Source organism: Fulmarus glacialis, unplaced genomic scaffold (genome assembly GCF_000690835.1).
Source record: "Fulmarus glacialis isolate BGI_N327 unplaced genomic scaffold, ASM69083v1 scaffold4244, whole genome shotgun sequence".
Classification (NCBI taxonomy): Eukaryota; Metazoa; Chordata; class Aves; order Procellariiformes; family Procellariidae; genus Fulmarus; species Fulmarus glacialis.
Window position 1 is genome coordinate 137726 of NW_009209793.1, and position 23711 is coordinate 161436.

At 40.0% G+C, this 23711-nt stretch overlaps 1 protein-coding gene across 1 annotated transcript in view; it reads left to right on the forward strand.

The window, feature by feature from the left end:
• Window positions 1-20850, forward strand: part of TMEM132B (transmembrane protein 132B) — a gene marked incomplete at its 5' end in the record, with an annotated part of 144525 nt that extends 123675 nt beyond the window's left edge. Inside the window, 4 exons of the mRNA XM_009576933.1 lie at window positions 8349-8554; window positions 16555-16828; window positions 18220-18411; window positions 19696-20850. Of these exons, the coding sequence (XP_009575228.1) occupies window positions 8349-8554; window positions 16555-16828; window positions 18220-18411; window positions 19696-20850 (1827 nt within the window). The remainder of the gene's footprint in view (window positions 1-8348; window positions 8555-16554; window positions 16829-18219; window positions 18412-19695) is intronic.
• Between the last annotated feature and the right edge of the window lie 2861 nt (window positions 20851-23711).

A 23711-nucleotide genomic window follows, 5' to 3' on the forward strand; every position in this document is an offset into this window, starting at 1 on the left:
GGGACTGAAATCCTGGCAGATCTCATGTGTTGTTTAATAATTTTGCATAGATCAACAGTTTTTGAATAGTGCACACTTCATTCAGTACAGCAGGTTTTTAAATTCTCATTGTGCATTCATGGATCATTGCACCTTTTCTAAGCCACAGCAATTGTCTCTATTGTTAAACCAAAATGTTAATGTCTTCCATGCTGTCCTTCCCTCTAGTTCAGTGCATTTCAATGGGGGTTAAAAGGTAAAAACACTCTAAAACTTCACATACCCATTCACATCATTACAAGCTATACCTAGTCTCATCTCCCTCCTTCCCCAATATCCTGCTTCTCTTCATCAGTAGTGTTGAATAGTGACATCTACAGAGAAAATGAGCAGAGGCTTCTTCAATGAAACAATAAGGTATCACTAACTCTGTTGTGCTAATTGCTGCTGAGCTGCTATTTAAAATGGTGTCATGTTGTCCATGTGGAGCTCTGTGCATCTGTGTAACTGATAATCCCCTCCACAAGCCTATCGCTCAGACCATCATGTTTTTCTGGTCCCTTGAACACACAGCACTTCAGTTTATTCTCTGGTTTTCCAAATCTTTGCTTTCCTGGACAAAGGGTTTTCCTTTCAATCTTGCTTCTAGCTCCTCGTCATCACATTTCAAACCTGAGTATAAATTACAGTTTGTATTTTATACCACTGCCATAAGTAGTCTTCAGAATAGGCCCAGTCTGGCAAACACAGCTATGGATATTGTTAATATCTGGATCTGTAATGTTCTCTGTGCGGCTCATAGTAGCCATGGGGATTGTTCTTAGGGTCCTTGAACTGGCTCCCACTAACTCCTCACTTTCAAAGCAAGTGGCTGTCAGATCGTGCTTCTGTCTCTAACCAGAGAAACTTGAAGTCCAGACATGAGTTTTGAATCTCCCACCTCAGTCCTTTAGAACAATGAAACTGGGACAAATGACGATGACAAAATAGTAATTTCAAAATGGCCTGCATTTCCCAATGGATTTGTTCCTGTGGTTTTGGAAATCTCCACCTACCTGGTTAAATGCCTGCTAACCTCTGAAACTCTGGCCTTTGATGCTTGATCATCCTCCACTTAATTCAATTGGATTGACTTCAGCAGTTGTAAGATCAAGACTTCGGGTAATTTAAAAAAGAGCAGCTGTATCTGAAAATAACTGACCCAAACACAGCAATATTCTTGCTGACGATGATGTGACTGGCCTGTTGTTACAGGATACCACAGTGTTGTGGGGGCTGAACAAACTTGCCTGCCCCAATCCAAATTTCCCCACACAAGATTAGGGATACCTCTTGTTTCAGTGTAAAAGTACGTGGTTTTCTTTTTGGTAGATGTTGCAATTTAAGACTACTTAAGATGAAGAGCATTGGAAATGCTTCAGGCTCATCTTGACATATTTCACTTTTTACATTTTCTCCAGTGAAAGCTGGTAGTAGCAGCGGGGAAAATCATTATATTCGTATTTGTAAGTATAGGTATTGGACTGCATTGAATCACGCAGTTTGTATACTGTTTCCGTGTAACATTATTATTCACTGATAAGATGAAAAGCAAACACATATCGAACACATGGGATGGGGAATACTTGACTTAAACTCTTGCTATTGTTTCTAAGTAGGAAACAAACCTTAGAATATATCTCGAGGGATTCCTATAGCCAACACTTATATCTGAAACTACAGCAGCTATTCCAGAGAACAGTACTTGGAGAACTGATTTGCCAATAAAAACAAATTAACGTGAAAAGAATGTTTCAAAAATGACACTTCCAAGACTATTTTGCACATGTCTAAAATTAAAAGGGAATAAAACTTCTGTTTTCATCAGTTTCAATTTCAACATCATCTCATTTGCCATCCTTTACTCTGTATATTCTTAATCTACTATTTGCCTCAAATTGCTTGGAGACAGTATCTGCAGACCCCACTACACATAATTAGCTGGGGCAGGGGGAAGCAGAACTATTGCCAGAATTAACTGCATAGAAAAATCCCTGCTTCTGGAAGAGGCTGAAATAAATGCATTGTTAAGCCTAGCGGGCCACATACAACGCTTTGATACGTACAAGGCAAGGACTGCTTTGGAAGTTGCACTGCATTGCTGCATGGGTGTCAAAAGCAAGGGCAACGTCTCCTCCTCATGGGGTGCTTCTCACCTCTCTGGGTCCTGGTGGACAATACGACTTCTCGCCGCGGGAGGCCCGCACAGCAGGGCTGCCGCCTGTGCAGGAAAAACAGGAGTCTCACAGATTGGCCCAGCAGTGCTTTGCAGGGTGTGCGTGCAGTTAACAGCACAGGGTGAGGCACTGGGCTGACTCTGCCACACAAGCCTGAAAGGAGACAATAGGTTGTTCTGGGGCAGAACTGTAATTCAACCGTGGCCAATTAGTTTTAATTTTAAAAGGGAAATGAAATCTGATGAAAATGTCTGCTTTTATGTTATCACTTGACATGTTCATATGGGCAAATATTGTGCACTAGAATAATTAACATGTCATGACGTAACATACAACAAATGTCAAGTCTGACATTTTCTAGACTGACTACTATCAGGCATGATTCTGAATTTAAATGAAAATAGCATTTCTTATCTGGAAAGGGTTTGGGAAAACCCTTTGTTTGTTTATTTGTCTCAAGACATGAGGCATATTTTTCCGTCCCTTTGTTGGTTTAGGAGAGACTCCAGCAATGGCTTCAGGCAGCGCATAGTGCAGAAGTGGACAGGAGCCAGGGAAGGCACAGAGGTAAGTAGCTGTTTGAAAGAGGGAGAAAGGAGAGGATAGGAAGAAGAATAAGCCTTCTTTTTGTCTTCAACTATTACCCAAACACTAAGGTTTCAGATTCCTCAGGCTGAGGAAGCAACTTCAGACTGTGCTTCTAAAGCAAACACGTAGCAATAATAAAAATAAAGTACAAAATAATCCAAACCAGAAAAAAACCTGATACAGCCATGCTGTGGCCGTATAAAAAGATGCAAGAGGCAGAAGAAAAACACACAGCGTAAGGGTTTGAAGTAGCTCAGCAAGCCCTTCCTAATGGGCTAACAAGACAATGCCAGGAACAATGCCACGGAAAAGGTGGAAAAGAAGGCATTCAGGAAATACCACAAATTACAGTTTTAAGATTGTTATGAGAATGAGCCATTTACTCTAGGCAGCATTCACTTTAAAGTCATGTTATACTTATTCTCTTTATAGCCTCAGCCACAATAATGAGACTTTGCATCCCTTACACATTTACTACAAAGCAGCACTGTGCACTGTTCCTCTGACCTCCGCAATTTGCCGGTCTGTCATTCCTACCTCTTCTTCTACAAGAGCACTGGCTCCCGAGACCAGTGGTGGGCGGGCCTGTTTGCAGAGGACTTAGGTGGCTGCAGCCATACTGCGTTCTGGGCTCTGCCTCGTATGCTGGATGTCACAAATAGCATCGTCTCAGGCAGGGATTGGAATAAGGTTGGGTTTTGCTGTTGAAAAAACAGGGTTACAAAACTGAAGAACTCCGCACATCTGTCCCATTAAACTTCAGTATTTTTAAATGCCAGTAGATCTTGACTCCAGGCAAAAAACCTCTTCTTGTAAAGGCCAGTTCTGCTGAAGTACTGGTGAAGGCTCTTTTGAAAGTAAGTGTAAAAAGGACCTCTTCTCAAAGGTGAATTTGAACTTCAAATTTAAATCATTTGGGGACCTGACTGGATAACCAAATGGCTATAGCTCTCAGCTGAAAAGACTGTGTGTTAGACCCGATTCTGATACGCACTGCGTGTGCCTCTGTTTCCTCTTCTATAAATGGGTTGTAAAGATACCACCATCCTTTTGGGTTTTGTGTGTCAAAAATCCACAGATGACAAGTGCCGTAGGACAGTTTGGCATTATACTTGGTACCACTCTTACATCCATTTAGTCAGTGTTGCTTCATATATAAACAGAATTAGTTCCTTTAGGTAGTAGTTTTCCCTTTCAAATTCATTCTATGTGTTCATACACAGCCGTGTGCGCACACACCGTTCCTGTAAATATCAGTGAGAAGTGTATGTCGGAAGGTGAAAAAGATGAACTTGGAGATGAGGAATGGGCTGGGAAAGCCCTCAAGTGCTGCTGACTGGAGATGGCCACGTGGCAGGCCTCCCCTGAAGCCATCTTCCTCTCTCCTCCCACACAGGAGAGTGCTGGGGAAAAAATGGTTGTACCAAGCAGGCATTCAGCAGCAAGATCTTGTTTAACCGAAAAACTCATGAGTGGTTAACAGCCACAAGGATTGCGACTGTTTTCTGTTACATGTAGCTCATTCGGTCTCCTTAGAAAATGACCTGCAAGCTGAGGGTAAGGCATAAGCTTTGGAATCAAACCTGCATGTAAAGATGAACCATGCAGCAGGCGCTATTTGTTTTCTTGTCAGTTCACATTCCCTCTGTTTTACCTGTTCACCCAAAGGGTGTGTAAACCTTTGCTTACCTGACCATCCAGTAGTTTCCCAATTACTCTTTTGGACTGCTAGCTACTTTTGTACTGGATTAGTCTAAAATGAGGAGGCTGTGACAGGCTGTACAGGGCAAATTGTGCTTTTTACAATTACTTGTGGGGATTGGAGCCAACCACCTGCTTCAAAGCCCGGAGAGGTTAATTGCAGCTCTCTTCCTCTTGACCTGCATGCCAGAGCACATCGCTGGCCGTCCTGCCCTCCTGGTTGCAAACTGTCACAAATCGCACTTTCTGATTTTGTCAGGCAGCTGATAATGGATGGTGACAGACTGTTTTAAACAGGCTTGCTCTGTGCATTTTAGATGAGAGGATGGCATTCTAAGTTTTTGCTGTGTCTTCTCACTGTGTAGTGTTTGCAGGAGAGATTTAACTGCATTTTCCCTCTCTGTTCCCTCAGAACCAGCAGCTCAAAAGAAATCAGTGCGTTAAGTCACCTGCTAATGTAACTCCGCCTGTGCCTCCCTGCTGCGTCAGAGCTTGCCCCACGGCGAACCTGAGCGCTTTCTGATGTAAACAGGCATGCACTCCCCAAACTCCAGCAGCAGGTCACACGAGTTCCCCTTCCAGCAGCACCACAATCCACTTCTGGCAGGCAGAGTGTGACTAGAAAAGTATGGAGCAGACTTAAAAGGGGAAAAAGTGAAGGGGAACATTTGCTGTAGGCCATCGGCCAGAGAATACAGCCGTCACCGCGTCCCCAAAGCTCAATGTGTGTTTCTCATTCCCTCTTCACTTTGCAGGAGTGTCAGAGTGCTGTTAGCATGAAATCACAGCTCTCATCTGAGACCTGGATGGAATTAATTCTTTGTCCTGGGTCTGTAGTAGATCCCAAGTGAAATAGGAGTGCTGGGCATTTTCTATCCATGCTCAAGGTTCTTGTTTCCTTCAGATGAACCAAATCTACTTTCAAGTAACAAGTGCTGTGAGGTGTTAAATGCATGTGAGTGTAAGAGAGGCTTCTTCAGGTGAGCTTTAGCCTAGCCTGAATGGTTAACAGTGGTCATGGTTTCACATACTTCATCATGGGGTTCAGCTGGATTCACCTGACTGCCGAAGGTTTTCACCCTTATTTGCACAAACTTGATTTTCCTTTAAATTCATTGGGTTGCTTGTACCTAATAGAGTAAACCAAAATTTGAGATAGAGAACTGAAACAACAATAGTGTCTCTCTTTAAGTTTTCTCCAGATTACTTTCTGGAAGATACACTTAAGTGAAACATGAGCTCTGAACTCTACACAAGTCCACTGGGTGAACTTCTATAGCATAGTTATATGCACTGATTTATATTTATCTCTTAGTCAGTATATAAATGACTGAATGTCTCTGTCTAGACATATAATCTATGAAATTTGTAAGCCTAGCCTGATATTTTTACAGCTACAATTAAAGTCCATCTTTCAGTTCCCTAATTTAGCACCTTTCCTGCCTGCTGACAAGACAAGAACATTTTAAGCAGCAAGAAGAGAATCTAAAATATTAGCCGCTGTCATGTCAGATATTAGTTATTCCCCTGATCTGGTCTTGATGTTTATCCCTCCCTCTTTGAGTTTTCTTATTATTTCTGTCTTGTATTAATTCTCACAAAACTCCCTAGTTGTAGGCTTTATGATTTAGAATCTCAACTGCTCATTCAATTAATGGGCTTGATTAATGTGCTTAAACTTTCCAGAGACACTTGTGACACATTATGAGGAGGAAACAGAGATTCTGAGTATGCTGCATCTCATTTGTGGTACTCCTGAGCCTGGAGTCTACTTTAAGCTCTTTATCAGATAGCTAGGTGTATTTTTTTTTAAAATTCTTGTACTCATTAAGCATTTATGTGGAAGGAGTATTCTCTCCAGAAGAGTGACTTAGTTTCCTTTGCCCCATCCCTCACGACCTGGCTTAGTCCCTTTGTAAAAAAGTAATTGATTGTAATTTCAGTACATGGATTAGGATCTGAGAAGCTGACTTGAAAATAGCAAACATGGAAATGCAGCTCTTTTACTTCATATATGGGTATTGCATATGGACAGAAAAACATCAGACAGTGAGCTTTCCTAACAAGAATCTCATGGCATTTGACAGTATTTTTAGCAAAGCTATTACCTAATAAGAAGCAGTACAGAAGAATGACGTTAGTTGTACAGTGATGTTATAAAAGGGACAATCTGAAAAGTTTGGCTGCGTGGTCTCACTAAGTGTGAAACAGTCATTGGATATGGTCAGTGTTCAGAGGATATATACCAACAGATCAACTGGCACAATGTTTCCCAAATGTTTCTCATTCCATGCTTGGCTTGAGAGTTGCTATAATTTTCAGTGTTGTCACAATAATTCTGGAAATGAAACTTGTCACTGAATGACCTACATAAATGTTGCTTGTATTCTTTTGCTTCTGAAGTAGCTGATTCTTAGGCAAGTTGCCTATAAATCTTAAAAGCATTAAGAGAGCCATTTAGGCAAAATCTTGTTATTTAAATGTGCTCCATATGATGGTAGAACTCGGGTACTGTCCATCTAACAGCAATATACCACGTTAGAACTCCAAGAGAAAAACGATGTTATTCCGTATGAGATTTAAAGCAGGACAAACTTAATTTCAGTCATATGTGAGGACTGCCTTTGACAAAAAAAAAAAGACTGCTACACAATTTCTGTAATTTTTCTTGGCTCAGTAACCCCTAATTCTTGTTAATATCATAAAAGATTTGAGACTTGCAGAGCAAAACCAACCTGTGTTTCAGCATATTCCCCACTGAAGTCTACATGGGTTATCTCAGTAACTCCAGTAAACCAGAATTTAATCGCTGGCTTAGCCAGAATCCCTTCAGATCTGCGTCCTAATGCATTATACAACAGAACAGTCCTGACAGGAGAACAAAGTCCGTTTCAGTAACACAACTACATCTCATAAGCCATGGTTTTAAAAGATTAAAACCACAGTACACGGACTCCGTTGGAGACTATCACCTCTCTCTCGCTTCCTGCAAACCTGAATGCAAACCTCTGTATAGATACAAATACATGTACATATATACACATATATACATATAATATAAACATGTTATATATCAATCTAAACGTGTGTGTATATATAATCTAAAAGTACACACACACACATGTTCATAAATATATTAAAAACCCGTACCTCATGAAGAAGGAGTTCTGTCTTTCCAGGATGCAGGTCAAATGCGTTGTTACATCATGTTCTTTGTATAAATGGGATCTGTGCTCAGGACCTCGATTTTGTGCCAAAGGATCCCTGAGACAAGAGGATAGATGAGTTGTAGTATAGAGCCCACGGGCTAGTTTTGGCAGTAATTTCATATAACACCACAGAGCAACTATGAATACATTTTGCTAAAACAATTAGTGAGAAGTTCTAAAAATTAATGCTTCTGCTGCACTTCTGCTCACGAGCCATAAGGGGGTCTTTGTCTTTCAGCATTACAGTGCTCAAGGAAAAAGGAAAGGATTCTGTTTTATGGTTCTGAGTCAGTCTTTTTCTTACTAACATATGGCCCCATTTTTTCCAGGTTCTTTAAGCAAGTTGTAAACATAAACTTTGATGCACATGGAGTTTGATTCATGAAGAGTTTAATTTGCCTAGTATAAAAGATTCACATAGGTTATATAACATCATTAAATTATTTTTGTAGTTTGAGGAGTATCCGTTGGGGAAAGCAGAACTGTTTCCCTGGGGTCCATTTATCACTGTTTGCTACTAATTAGAAAACTGAAAATACAATATGTATGACTCACATTAGCAGTGTTGTCTTTGGACTGATGTATCATTCCTCGTGCTTTCTCAGGAACTTTTATTCATGTCCTAATTAATTTTTTTTTTTTTTTTTTTTTTAAGGTTTCTGACAGATGTGACTCCATCTTCGTTAATGGCAAGGAAATGAAAAGCAAAGTGGATACTATTGTTAACTTCACTTACCAGCATTTTACCACCCAATTAGAAGTGACGGTCTGGGTTCCACGGCTCCCGCTGCAGATAGAGATCTCTGATACAGAGCTCAGCCAGATCAAAGGCTGGAGGATACCCGTAACCTCCAATAAAAGGTAGGCTTACAGCATTGGCACAGCCCCGATACGTGCCCAGGGTCTCTGATTTTTGAACACCACAAATTTTTAGAGTATTTCTCAGAATCTATGTGCTCCTGTTTAAAATTAGCTTTACAGTCTGTCTTAGCCTTCATTACAACATCCAACAACGGCATCAGTGGGCTACATTTTATCCTGATCTACATAGTTTAAAAGTTAGTGGCTTTGCCTGGAGCATTAATCAATTTCACACAATCTCAGGAAATCGTATCATACGCTCTGATGTGCAAAGCTGAGGAAGAGAACCTGGATGTCTCCCATCCTGTATGTAACATCGTGTGTGTCTGTGCGCACACGCACGCGTGCATGTGTGTTAAATAAAATAGGGCCAGGGAGGGAGCCAGGTCACTGGGCACTGGCAGGGCAGTTGGACTAGGTGATCTTTAAAGGTCCCTTCCACCCCAAAGTATTCTATGATTCTATGACTTTGGATGATTAGTCAGTCTTTGTACAGATGCACTCTACAGCAGACCTGACTGAAGCATTATTTAGTAGATCTGAATTAGGCAAAAAAACCCCACTTATGCTCCTGTTGAAGACTGTATTCTGATGAACAGATTCTACCAGGACAAATGTGTATGGGGGGAAAAAATGGGGGGAGGGGGACAGGGATTTTGAGCTCTGTTCTATTCATCCCTATTGAAATACCAATTGTAGAATAACCATCATTTGGACAATCTGCATGATTAAAAACTTCCAGGAACACTGCTGTATTGGTGGATTTCAGGCTAAGTTGAAAAATACTGCTGGAGAACAAGGCATGACACCAGCTCAAATTTATAATACAGTGAAAAAGCATTTCTGGCAGCAATAACTGTAGTGCTAAAAACAGTGGCAGTTCTAGCTAAAGCACTCGATTTGCCCAGGAGAACATCTCAGCTATTGAAGAGCCTTAAAGAGCCCAAACAGACAGCAGTGGAGTAGAATTATCTAACACTTTATGAGGGCATAAAACTAAGAGTAGTAGGACACAATTTATAGGATACTCAGGTAATGAGCTCCAAAGAAGTGGACTGACTTACCTCTTGGCTATGTGGACATTTTTTCTGGCTATGACAGAAGAGGTGATAAGGATCTGGCACGAGAGAAATTTGTGCGTTTGCTTCAGTGATAAAGGCAAAGTTGCCATTTGTAGAAGAAAGAGATGTGCTAGGTGATGAATGAAGTGAACCTATGCCGGCTGCTTAAAGTTTCACTTAACTTACCTTCTTCTGTCTGTAATGTGCCTAGTCCTGTAACACTCCCTTAGGCACAGCTCCTACTAAAACCAGTGGTGATTTTGCTGAGTAAATGGCTGCAGGATTAGGCTGTTGATGTTTATTATAAGAGTAAACTTATAGCAGCAAGCTCAGTAAGTTAGACATTCAACTGTGGTTAATGGTCGTGGACATTCTGACTTTAAACCCATTACACACAGTGCTGGAAATTTACCCCGTGGTGTCTAGTTCTGATTTATTTGGCCAGCTGAAATAAAGATAATGGTCTGAGCGTCTGCTCTGTTTGCAAGCTGGCAAGCGGTGCGAGGTTGCTGCTGCTCAGATTGCATCTGAACTGCTGGCCCATCTTCAGCAAGCATTTTCCATGAAGGGTGGCAGAGAAAGTATGGACACTGTATCATTCCCCAGAATTGCAGCTGGTAGTTTATGACATTGTGTGTCAGCAGTCCATGCCCGTGTGAACGGGAAAGGTTTCAACTAGAAATAAATTATCTCTTGTTTTATAGAACATTCACGTGGATTTTTTTTAACTTTGGGGGGGGGTATTCTAAATCAATAGGCAATCTAGGACTAGCATTAGTTGTGCTCACTCTGACATTTACTTTGTACATAAGGTTTTTACATTTCCTCTATTTTTATATTTGGATGGGTTTTACCTGAGATTTAGTGGCTTTTTTTTTTTTCCCCCCTCTTCAATTTTTAATCTGCTTATACCTCCATCTCCTTCATAGCTACATGTTTCCCAATATCCTAAACGTGGGGGAGTTTTTATGATGAGTTTTTAACTGGTGACCTGAAGCACACAAGACATTTGGACTACAGTCAGGAGCTGCAGGTTGGTTTCCTGAATCCTCATTCAGTGATATAGCCAGAAGGCCACATTCGCTTATTCTAAACAATGGTTCAGCCCGTAATTCTGCACAGTGCCCTCCCAGTATGCATAATACAATGTTAGGGCTGTACAGTGAGAAGGTTGTCTTGTGTGATACTTGAGAATAGGTTTGAAAAGGAGAGGAGAGTGCTTTAATCTTCTCAAAAAAAAAATCCAAGCATTTCCCAGCAGGTGTGGTAGCCATAGCATTGTATTGCTTCAACTTCATTTTCATGTAAGAGCCAGTATTTGCAGTTTCCATAAGGTTTTTGATATCTATCCTTAAAGGAAACTAATTTGAAAAGAAGGCGGCATCTAACTCTTTCGAAAGTCCCTGCCAACAGGCTTAGGCAGTCTTAAATTCAGGTTCAGTCGCACATGGCTCACAGGTCAACTGAAACTATGTCACTGTCCTCAGGTTTAGTCATGGAAGGATTATAATGTGTCTTCTTCATTCCTCACCTCACCACAGACAAAACAATTTTCTACTCTCCTCCTGTCCACTAGGGTTGGTATGTTCACACCACTCCCTTGTCTTCTCAGCAACAACTGAACATTGCTATGAAGTAATTAAGCAATAAACAGAAGGTAAAATTTTTGAGCATTTCTTACAGGGATTGTGCAGAGACACTTCAGCAACCTCCAAACGTTCCTTCGTCTCCTCTTGCTCCCCCGCTGCCTCGTTCCCACATGCTCAGCATGGCTGTGCTGGTTCAGTTGTCTGAGGGGCTGAGCCAGATGCCAAAATATAACTGGGTTTACAATAATCTTTTAAATGTTTTTATTGGTGCTGTCGACAAAAGAAATGCTTGTGAAGCTAGTACCTCAGCATGGCTGTTCTTCATCTGAATATAGCTGCTTCTATTTCAGACCTGAAAAAGTGTTTATATGCCCCAAATGACATCTGTTCTTTCCAATGATGTTTGTTGATCTAATAAAATGTATTGCTTCTCCCTATAAACCCTGACATGTTTGTAATTGTAAAATACAAGTGATTACAGACATGTTTGCTTACTTCATGTCTTGAATAATTTCCACAAAGTAATGAAAAAAAAAACAGGGTTTTTGCAAAAATTTTACAAATGGCACATGCCTAGCTCAGTTTGAACTGTGACAGTTTTCACTGAACTGCTGTAAGAGCAGGAACTTGCTAGCGGAACAGAAAGAAAAACCAGGCTGCTTTTATGCCGGAAACTGGAAAAAAAAAATAGTCTCCCCTATGTAAGAGCATTAATACAATTCATCAGATCAGCCTGTAAATATATGGCAAACCTTTATTATCCAGAGGAGAACTTGATCTATGGTGTGTGCTACTGCAGATATGAAGAGCCTCCCTTTCCAGATCAAAGTCAGCTCCGTGGATCAGCTCATGAGTAATGCATGGTACGCGGTCCTCGAACTAACACGGGCTAACAGAAATGCTACCCCTGCAATGGGCTGCAGAAGAGCCCACAATCTCAGCAAATGAAAGGTGTATATTTAAATTAAAGTCAAATATTAGTGTAGAAGAGATCCAGGCAGACTCTGCTGGTCTAACAAGTACATTTATTTTGATTCCTCATGCATCTGCAAAATAATTGCCACCTTCCTGAAGTTCCTGCACTAACTCTAGGCACATACATTTACATGGGATGCATAGCTTCAACTTGCATTAATAGGAATTGCATGGATAAAGTCTCATAGAACAAGCTGGAAATTTAATTTAAGTAAATATTTGCAATTGGGATAGCACATTGTTTTCATGAGGCTCCCAGGGAGGCAGACATCACACAGTATGACTCCAGCATATGCTTCAGCATCAGACACGTAGTTTACTGGACTTTTACCAGCATCCGGCCTTACTGAACAACAGCTGGTAAAGCCATTGCTAAGTCATGGTGGCTGCAAACCTCCGAGTAGCATAAACCTTCAAAACCTACAAAACAGAGTTATCAATGGCAATCTGTTGAACAAATAGTTATTTAGGTGGTAGCTCTACTTTGGTCCTGTCTAGTACTAGAGACAAAAGCAGGAAAGTAAGTTAAATGAAGGAAAAAATAAACTGCTTTAGTTGAACCTCTGTGTGAGTGCTGCTGCTCAAAAATAAAGCCATCCTTTAAAGCGAATTAAGTGAAACTGGAGTCAAACCATTCAATTTGTGAATAACAACATCCGCACAAAGCTTGAACACACTGTAAATTCACTCCTTTAGTTAAATGACTTTAATGTCCTATGGAGATAAGGCCATAGAGATTTTTGTTAATAGGTAGACTGTATTTTCAAGATCTATAAAGGTACCAAATTGCATTTCGTCTTGAACTGTGAGTGGAGCTATGTGCAACTTATTTCTGTAGCTTCTACTAAATCAACTTCTAGTGGCTTGTATTTTGTATCTGAAATAGATTTTTTTTTTTCAATTAGGGGTGTTGCAAATGTTTTTTAAATACATGACTCTCTTTAATGACTATTTCAAATTCAAAACCAGCAAAACTGATTTCTTTAGGGTTTTTTTAACAGAAAATTAGCATCTGGCCCAAGAACTTGATGCCTAGTTTGAGAGTGGTGCAAATTAAAAGAGACATACTTAAACTGCTCACAGACAGCATCTATAATATAAAGTTGACAAATCACTGATTAGATCAGTGCTAGCAGGCACCCTTGTAAACAGGGCTGCCGTTTTAACTCAGCTCTCTGGCAAAGGCTTTCTCTGTGTGAAATGTAAATTAAATGTAATTCTGGCAACCTTGGTTCACTCCAGAAAAGCAAAAAATCTTCCAAGCAAGTTTACAAAGCAGCAAGAAATAGGATAAGAAGGATTCTGAGAAATATCCAGAGCTAACCTTGGAGATGACCAAGAGGAAAAAAAGCAAAATATGCAGCAATAGCTTATATTCATGAGGACATATCTTAAAAAGAAAATGAACTCACTGCTTATGAAGGATTTTAAGCCTACTGAAAACACTGTAACAAGAAGTTTAAGGCTCTAACGGGAACTATGCAATTCAATGGATCTCAAACATTTTGTTGGGCCCATGGAGACAAAACACTGAAATGCTCCGATTTACTAACTGAAACATGGATTTGTGGCTTTGAAGTGGAAATGGATATCTTTTCCTTAAAAAGAAGTAAGAACTTGAGTTGGTACCTGGTAAAAGCAGACTTGCAAAGCTTGTACTGAAAATTCAAACATCTCTCTTTTTACTTTGCACTGACGTAAGAAAGTGCCTTGCTCATGGTTTAGAGATGCTTTTTGATGTTCCACATTTGCATGCAATAGAAACCATGTATTTCTAAGGAGAGAGATACAGATACAAAGACCTATAAATGTTTTTGTAATGAAATGGAGCCCTTACCTTTGTTTGTTAGAGATACCACAAGGAAAGAGTTGGACTTGCATTATCTTTTTTTGGTTGGTAGTACTGGCTGCCCATACAGTCTAAAGCCTGGTAATAAGGGCAGGAGTGCTCCCCCTGTGCCCTTATGCAACACTCCTCATCTCTGGTCATTCTTCCCACAATTCACATTTCTGAGCTGTATGGGACTAGGGTTGAACGATTCTTTCTCTGAAAGTTGTTTTGAATATGTTCCCTCTTGAACAGTCCAGTAGTCTAAAGTTTTCAACAGTGAAAATAGAAATAAATGAGCGCAGAAATAAATATGAACATACGGGATCTGAGTAAAACATCTGGTTATATAACAGAAACAGAAACCTGAGTTCTGTAAAAAAAATTAAGTCAGCGTGAATGTTGAACATGTGAACATTTTTCTTCAAGCCACAGAACACTGGCTCTATGTCTCTTTTCCCATAAGAAAACTGGTTCCCACTGGTTCTGTGGCTCTTTTCCCTAAAATCCCGTAAGTACTTCTTACCTGAATAGCTCCTGCGCGTTCTTCTGCAATTCTGCACAGGTACTAATGTACAGTGTATTACTAAAAGAGGGTCAAATCCCGAAATCTCAGAGCTAAACCTGGTTTTCCCAAAGTCTGAAATTATTCAGATCTGGCTTATGGTTAAGATGAGCTGAAGAGCGTCAGAATACAGGAATAAATTGGAAGTGCGAACGTTAAGGAGTTCATTAACTCTTTTATAGCATTATAAAGCCAAAAGCCATCTAAATAGGCATGGGCCACGTAAGCTCTACGAATGTTCCCCTTCCAGTACTTTCCTTGCGGCTGTTCTGCTGACTGGCTGGCTTCAGCTCATAGTCTAGATTGACACTTGTGTTGGGAAGGAGAGAACAACTGAAAATTTCCCTGAAATACCCAGCTAGTCTAATTCTGTAAGATTAATTTCTTTGTGTAATGTAGATCCTATTTTAGGATCCTGTTGTTTTCTTAACAATTCAGTGGTTATTCAATGATGTTTCATTCAGTGACTAATGATGGACACTGTTGTTTTACACACACAAAACCAAAAAGGCTGTACGAAATACCATTTACTTGAGGCCGAATATATATATTCAGCTAACAATTGATGCATTGAAAATGTATTTTGAGTGTATTCGATTCTGTAACACCAGGACTTTCTATCATTTTGAAGAGCATAAGGGCTTTTCTTAGATACGTTTTCAGCTTACTGTTTGCCAACTTTGTCATAAAACAATTTATAACCAAAGCAATTCTGTTTTATAATAGTTTTTCATAGCTGGTATTTCAAAGGAGGAGATAAAGGAACACAGTAAAGACAAAACTACTTCCCAAAATACTGTGAAAAATAAGAGGCTTATCCCATATTTCCCACCCTTGCTATAGAGGTGGCTTCAGGCTGAATAAATAAGCAAAGGAGGAAGGCAAATTATTTCTAAGCAATGAATTCCACAGCATGGAAGCATAATGAGTAAAAATGTGACCACCTAGTGCTTAATACCTGACTTGAAAGAGGTAAGAGAATCCATATGTTGGTCCCAAGGAATAAACAATAGCAACAAAAAAAGAGAATTGATGGGAAACTGGGTTTTAAGCCAGACAAAATTCTGTGAGGTGTGACAGCACTGCTATCATGTACAAATCACTGTGATGCCTTATATAAGGCTTATGGAAAGCTGTTATATTGTCACGGGTAATATTTTGCAAGGGGGACAGATAGAAAATGTTAAAGAAAGCGTGTCTAATGCTGCAGTTGTTTCCATGGGGTGACTGGTAGTCTCACCAGTCTGGCATGGTGTAATCTGAGTAACTGATGTCCCGAGTGGTAACTTAAGTGCCTAACTTGGTTTTTCAGAAGCCCCATGTAGTCATTACATGACTAAATATAGCAGACAGGTGCACGAACTGTATGAGATTTAAGGTGAAATCATGGTATATTTCTCAAATGCAGAGGGCTTACTGAACCTATGAGAGAGAGATGTGGGAAAAGGTGGGGCGACATCACCTAAGCAGGGAATCCCGAATACGTTACAATAGTTTTGAAGAGATGAGCAAAGTGATACAGATGTTATGGGCAAAGGTGGAGGAAAGGATGCTAAAACATCTTCTCCCATCCCTGCTGAGCTGCTGCAGGGGGCTGTTCCAGAACTGCCCTCTCATAAATATTTCACGCTGCTTTCCTTAGCAAGATTTGATTGCCGCTTGGAGACACGGTGAACAAGTGGTGGTTCCAGTGCAATCTCAGCAATGGCAGACATATTTTCAAGTTGCTGGGAGGTCCCACTCAAACAAAGAATTCACTAACAGAAGTGACAGTAGCTTTTAAATTGTACAGCACAAAAAAGCTGTACAAGCATCTCACCCACATTTAGTAACCTACACATCCAAAATGTGCGTTTCCTATTTCTTGCACAATAGCAGATGATGATAACATTAATCTAATTGAAAATACCATGCAACTGAAGCTCTGCAGTGTTGTAGGGAGATCATGGCAATGCAGGTAACAAACCTGGATCTATTTACAGGCCTACCCGTGACAGTGAGGACGAAGAGGATGATGAGAAAAAAGGAAGAGGTTGTACCCTTCAGTATCAGCATGCCATGGTGCGAGTCCTCACGCAGTTTGTAGCTGAATCCTCTGAGTTTGGAGGCCACTTGACCTATATGCTAGGCTCTGAGTGGCAGTTTGACATCACTGACCTTGTGACCGATTTCATGAAGGTAGAAGAACCCAAGATTGCTAAGCTTCAAGATGGCCGAGTTCTGGTTGGTCGTGAGCATGGCATCACCACGGTCCAGGTACAGCCTAAGATGTATCTGCAGCTTCCGCAGAGAGTGTTCTGGATGTACACACACAAGAGCTAGTTAGCTTATAAAATTAATTGCTCTCAGAAAAAACAAGCTAAAAAAAAAGAAGTTTGAATGGGTTTTCATTTTTGCTATTTTTCACTTCCATAAAATGCCTTTAGGTGAAACTTCTGAAGGGATTTATTCATGTTAATGTGACTAGCAACACAGTGAGATTTTCTGAACAGTGAAACAGGTTACATGATGCATAGAACTAGCTTCTTTTAATTTAAGTGGGACCTTATGAACCTAATTGTTAGGAAATTTTACCAAAGATCAACATGCATCATTATATGCTTAAACATCTCTGAAAAACTAGTCCCTTTATGTTCACAAAATGAAACACAAAAAATGGACACAAAAATAATCTTCAGAAATCTTTTAGAGTGTTCATGTTTACCACCTGTCTCTCTATCTAACCTCATGCATATTTCTTAATCAAAATAAAGGAATACAAACATTGGGGCTCTTCTTATTAACTGCAAACATCCGTAATGTTCCAGTCACACTAAGTTTCCTTTGTAGTCAACACAAAGGAACAGGTACTTTTAGGGCTCAGCTTCTTTCAGCCTAAAACAAACATCACAAAGAGGTCAAGGGATTTCTGCCCTTAAAAAGTCTCTCTCACTCCAGTGACTATAAAAGAGCAGAAGGCAGCTAGCTCCGATGCAGGTAGCTACACTGTAGATTTCTCATGTTAGTTTAGACAAATCGCACCTCAAATATTTGGGGCTTGAGCAGCTGTTTCTGGCATCAGTAGGAAGATGATTGTCTCCTTCTCAGCATGCTGGAAACAAGGTCTTAGAGCAAACTGACAGGACTATTTTGGCATTGAAAAACGCAGACAGGCACCCAGTGGGATTTTCAAAGTCCTTTTGCAAATCTCACTTTCATTTCATTCAGGTTCTCTGTCCCTATAAAGGCAGCAGGCCAAGTTCCTATCAGCCAGGCTTTGTACACTTATTTATTCCCTTATTGAGTTTCAGCGTTAATCAGTGTCTTACACTATGTCTTGTGCTATACTGCATTCATAGGAGGTTTTATAGACCACACAAAAATGAGGGTTTTTTTGAAAAACAAATCAATTCAATTTAATCTATACTCCATTGTTGAGATGAAGCTGCAATTTTGAAGTGATTGGGTGTTTTATTAAATTATTTTTCTAAATAAAGTAATTTAGCAGCAAATGAGTGTAATGTCTTGGGGGAAACATCAATTATAGCTTATACATGGATGTGACAAACCCAAGATTAATCCGAAGTGTTATGCCGATTAGAGATTAATCTTGCTTTACAACACAGTTAGTTGCTGTTTCATGCAAGGCGTTTGCTTTCTCTTTCAAGGTTCTGTCACCTCTTTCCGATTCCATCTTGGCAGAGAAGACAGTGATAGTTCTAGATGACCGCGTAACCATTACAGATCTAGGAGTACAACTAGTTTCAGGCTTGTCCCTCTCCTTACAAATCAGCAAAGGAAATAAGAGAGCTATCATTTCTACCACCTCTGCATACGATATCCTTCGTACTCCGAAACAGGTATGACCCAAAATAGTATATAGAATTAATTTATTTGTTTACTGTGCTTTGTCAGAAGCTAGGGAAAAGCTGCTTGCTGTAAATTTTGGACAGCACTTATAATGTAAGACTTTGTGAAAAGCAGTAACTTCACATAGTAAAGGCTGTTCATCTTACTGACCGACTCCTACAGGTGCAAACACCCATACAGAATGACCACTAAACTCTTCAGAACTAGTTCGGAGACCTGCACAGCACAGGGAAAGTGATGGACATGTCTCTGCATGCATAATGCTGGAGAAAGCATGTACATGCCACTCAAGACACTTTTTCTATAGGAAAATACGGCTTAGCTTTGTAAGCCGAGGTAGAAACCCCATGCCTCAATAGTCTCACAAAGTCAGTTCAGCCAAAAGGACCTTTTGGCTGCATGTACAGAAGTTTTCATGATCTGCATTGCTGAAATCTGATGAGTGTGTGCTTACTTTGAACCATATAATCTGAGGAATTAAATAGCTTTCGATGAGATCACAGAATAAATTACATGTATCTTTTTTATTGTATCTATTATAGAATTGAGACTTTATATCATTAGGGAAAGTGTAACTATCATGTTAGCACTAGCAATTTGCAGTAAGAAGACAAATTGTTTTGGTCGAAACATCGTTAAAAAATGGTGGGTTTGTGAGTGTTTCTAGAGTTCCTAGAAACGACTACAATCACTTTTGTATATTTCACATAATCTTGTATATTTGAAAGCATGACAGAAAATTTGAAGTACTGCATTGAGATGTGTTTTTAACCTAGTTTGTTTCAACAAGCTGAATGGGATCACCATTCCGACACATGAATATCTCTGCACGTTGTATTAAATATTGCATTAGAACAGCAGTATCACAGAAATTCCCCATTATAGGTTCTTTATAAAATTAATTAACCTGGACTTTGAAAGTATGATTATTTTCATCATGGGGCCCTGGCATTCAAAACAGGCGTCTCACTTCAGACTGAAAAAAAAAATTGTCAATTTTTTTTGTCAGCACCTTTTATTAAATTTAGATGACTGTGTCTTTGATAGTTCCTGAAGATGAGATAAATGCCTAGCTGGTCTAGAGAACACAAATCTGCAAGAAGAAAATGAGAAGCAGAGCAGACATTTTGATTTTCATTTTTTAAAAGACAAAATAAACCAAAGTTAAACTGTGTATTTATTTTGCCAACGTCAAACAGACTTAACCAACCGACTGTCTGATATGTGCTCTCTTACCTTTCACACATTCCTCTTTTCATCCTCTCTCCTCCCAGGAAGCCATAGTCAGTGCTTGGATTTTGTTCAGTGATGGGTCAGTGACGCCATTAGATATCTACGACTCCAAGGACTTCTCGATCACCATCACTTCACTGGATGAGATGGTAGTGTCTGCACACCAAAACCTTCAGTCCAAATGGCCTAGGGTAGTGGCGGAAGGGGATGGGCAAGGACCTTTGATTAAAATTGAAATGGTCATCAGCGAGCCATGTCAGAAGACTAAGCGGAAGAGCATCCTGGCTGTTGGGAAAGGAAGTGTCAAAGTGAAGTTTGGTCAAAAAGATTCTGACCAAAAAGGAAGCACTAATGACATTGATGATGTGGATAGAGATTTTAAAAGCCATGCAAGCAATTCTATAGAGAAATCTGCAGAACAAGAGAGGACAGCACAAGAATGGTCCAAAAACCATGAGGACATGTCCAGTCATGAGGACAATGCAAACAAAAGCACAACTTTCATATCTCCCATTGATCAGGAGTCCCTGGAGGATGGCCAGCTCCAAAATAACCCAACTGCCTTCACAGGTTTCCCTGCGCAAGGAGAAATACCAGGAGAAAACAATCCCAGTGATCTCACATTGACTTCAAGAGGATTAACAGATTTGGAGATTGGCATGTATGCCCTGCTGTGTGTTTTCTGCTTAGCAATCTTGGTCTTTTTGATTAACTGTGTGGCATTTGCTTGGAAGTACAGGCATAAAAGGTTTGCTGTGAGTGAGCAGGGCAACATCCCCCATTCCCATGATTGGGTCTGGCTTGGAAATGAGGTTGAACTGCTGGAAAACCCAGTTGACATTTCGCTCCCCTCAGAGGAGTGCACTACCATGATCGACAGAGGAATGCAGTTTGAAGAAAGCAACTTTCTCCTTAATGGGAGTTCTCAGAAGACTCTTCATAATCATATCCTCAGATCTTCTGAGTACCTTTGTGAAAAAGAAGTTAAAAGTGAACCTATAAATCCTTCTGGGCCAAAGCAGAAGCGAGTAAAGTTCACTTCATATACAACAATACTGCCGGAGGATGGAGGCCCCTACACCAATTCAATTCTATTTGACAGTGATGATAATATTAAATGGGTATGCCAAGATATGAATCTTGGTGATTCCAAGGAACTTAGGGACTATATGGAAAGACTGCAAGACAATATGTAAAACTACTTTCTTATGTTTGTAATCACCTTTATGCCTTCTGTTTACGGATGGTGGAGCAGTCAGTCCAGTCAGCAATAGGAACAAGACAGTCCAACCTTGGCGTTACTGAGATGATAACCTGATATCACTGAGCAGGTACAAGAGGCTGGCTGAGTTAAACCTGTTTCACCACAAACCAGGATGTGCCCCTAAAACAGCTACCTGCAGGTGTTGGAGGTGTCACACACGATGGCTGTTTTTGTATACTGCCTGGTACTAGCAAAATGCTAATACAACTACGCTCAGACTCAGAGGAGACTTCATTTGTTTGTCATCTCTCATGATAAATGGTAAATCAGAAAAGAAAGGGATATTTGTTTGCATTGATTTTTCTAGTCGTCGTCCTTTGTAAAGCACAGTGGACATTTCTTGCTTACAGCCTGAAACAAGGCTTACATTAAAAGGGATCTGAATGAATCTAATTTTATTGCCTATGTGCAATGCAGCCAAGTAGTCTTATTATTTTTTACAGATATAAAAATCCCCATGTGGTTAATTTCTTTTTGTGTTGTTTATGAATTTTATTTGACTTAGGGAACATTAAATATTTTCTTTGAAGGGTTTTTTTTTCCAGTTGTACCAAAGTGTAGTACAGTAATATTTATAATGATTTAAGGTTTCTATTCATCTGCATCAGCCCCTAGAGATACCTCCGTCATCACTGATTATCTTTCTCCTTTCCATATGGGTATATGGGTCGTTAGTATTTTAAACATAGAAAGGTATTAGAACTCTTACTGGGAAAGGGTTGTATCTTCTTACAGGGAACTGTAAATACAATAATAAACCCTGGAAAATAAAAACCAAGAAGTAGCCCTGGGTTTACTTTTGTCATTGCTAACATGAAAAAGTAACCTGCAACAAAACAGCACATACTTCAAAGGAAAATGCTTTGCTGAAACAGCAGCTTGGTTGACAATATACATTATTATCAGAATGAGAAAGTCAAATGTGGTATTGAAATGCGTAGAATAGGAAGGAAATTTCCTAGCAAATAAGCAAAGGCTTGGAGTCACTGTTACTATGTACTAATTAATACATTGATAGTAGAATTTAGCAGGACAAAGAAGTCCATGCTCAATGGCTAATGCCCCAGACCTTGTCTAAAACATCTCTGACCATAAGGCCATTAAAGAGAAAAAACTTTACGCCATGTTCTATTAAAAAAGGAAGAAGGAAAGAAAAGACACACTAGGCACTTTATAAAGTGACTATTCCCAATTTTAGCATGGAAAACATGCTGGAGATTCAAAGCTGCCATTTCATATGCATTACATTTATTTTTTTACTGAAGGATGACTGAAATCAGTTGAAAATTATAGTTAGAAGAAAACCTGAATCTACATAATACTTAAGAAAAACAATAAAGCACATGTTCTGGTGATGGATCCTGTGCAGTAAACACAAGATCCAAATTACAACTGCCTTACATACCGTAATTCCCATCTTTTAGGTAGATCAAGATAGGATTTGAATTTTATAATTCAGTTCTGATATTAGAACAGACCAGACAACCTTAACTATGGGAATTTCTGCATTTGGGTCCTAATTCACAACTAGGAACATGTTTAATATAACTGCTGCAAAATATGAGAATTTTAATGGTGAGAATAGAAAGTGAGGACACAAGGCTTATATAAGTGATTAGAGACTTATGTTTGCTGGCACTGAACTGCATAGTGAGGGGATGGCATCTGTTGTAATCTAATTTTAAGTAGATAAAATAATAGACCACAGAGTTGCTTCTGTTTCATAAGGGATGCAGCATTTGTGCGTCAAATGAAATCTTGGGTTGTTTAACAAATGTTCTCTCCTTTTTAAATGATCCAGACCTTGTAAGGAAATATTAATTCCTACTATGATCCTTATTACTAACAACATAAAAAAAATCCCTTTTTAGAATATAACATCTCTTCTCAACATGTTATTTTGTATTTGGCCCAACCATAAACCAAGCGTATTGTTTGCACAAGAGTAAATGAGTATAAGTCAACCACAAATAAATTTAGTCTTGAAATCAGAGGAAACAACTTGCTGATGGTAGTTGCAGAGGGGAACAGCACAGCTGTTTTCATGAATGCCTATCACCAAGTTTACCAGTGAAACTACGATCTCACAGCAGTGTCCTGGACGCCATGACCCATTTCTTCACCATGGCCCCAGTTCTGCTAAGTACACCAGCAGATGCTGAACTCCCTCCCTAGTCAGCACCACATAAGCGCACCGAGTGCCAAGGGACTTACAGGTGTAAGAGACTTAGCGGCTCTTCTCACTCATCAATAGGTAACGGAGGTCAACAGCTTGACTGACTTGTTCAGCAAATTTCCCTTCAAGGGCTATGGCTTGAAAGACTGAGGATCACTACCTTAGGGTGCCTCTCTACGGTCATAGCGTTGTGTCCCTGAACGTGTACCCGAGGCCTAATCCCAGGTTGTCCATAGTACCTACAAGCGGCTATACCTTCAGGCTGCACGCTAGTGTGTGGAGGAAGGACAGTCCTACATGCAGTGTGGACATCGCTAGAAGCCACCAAAGGAGACCTCAGGCTTTTTCAGCATTTACTTGCCATGTGGCTTGCAAACCCCTGTGCTTTCAGATGTTGCTGCTGAAGACAGTTATAAATGCACGGTTCCAGGACTGTTAGTGTTGGACCAGAAATACTTCCGTTCTGGTGTTTGACTGAGCATGTATCGAAAATACACTCTGGAGTAGAAACTGAGATGTAACTAGGGTCTGTGTTCTATTTACCATGGGGTGGTGAAGCCCTAGCTCGGTACAGCATCTGTCAGCGTGGTCTTGAAGTTCTCCAATGAAGTTCTTAG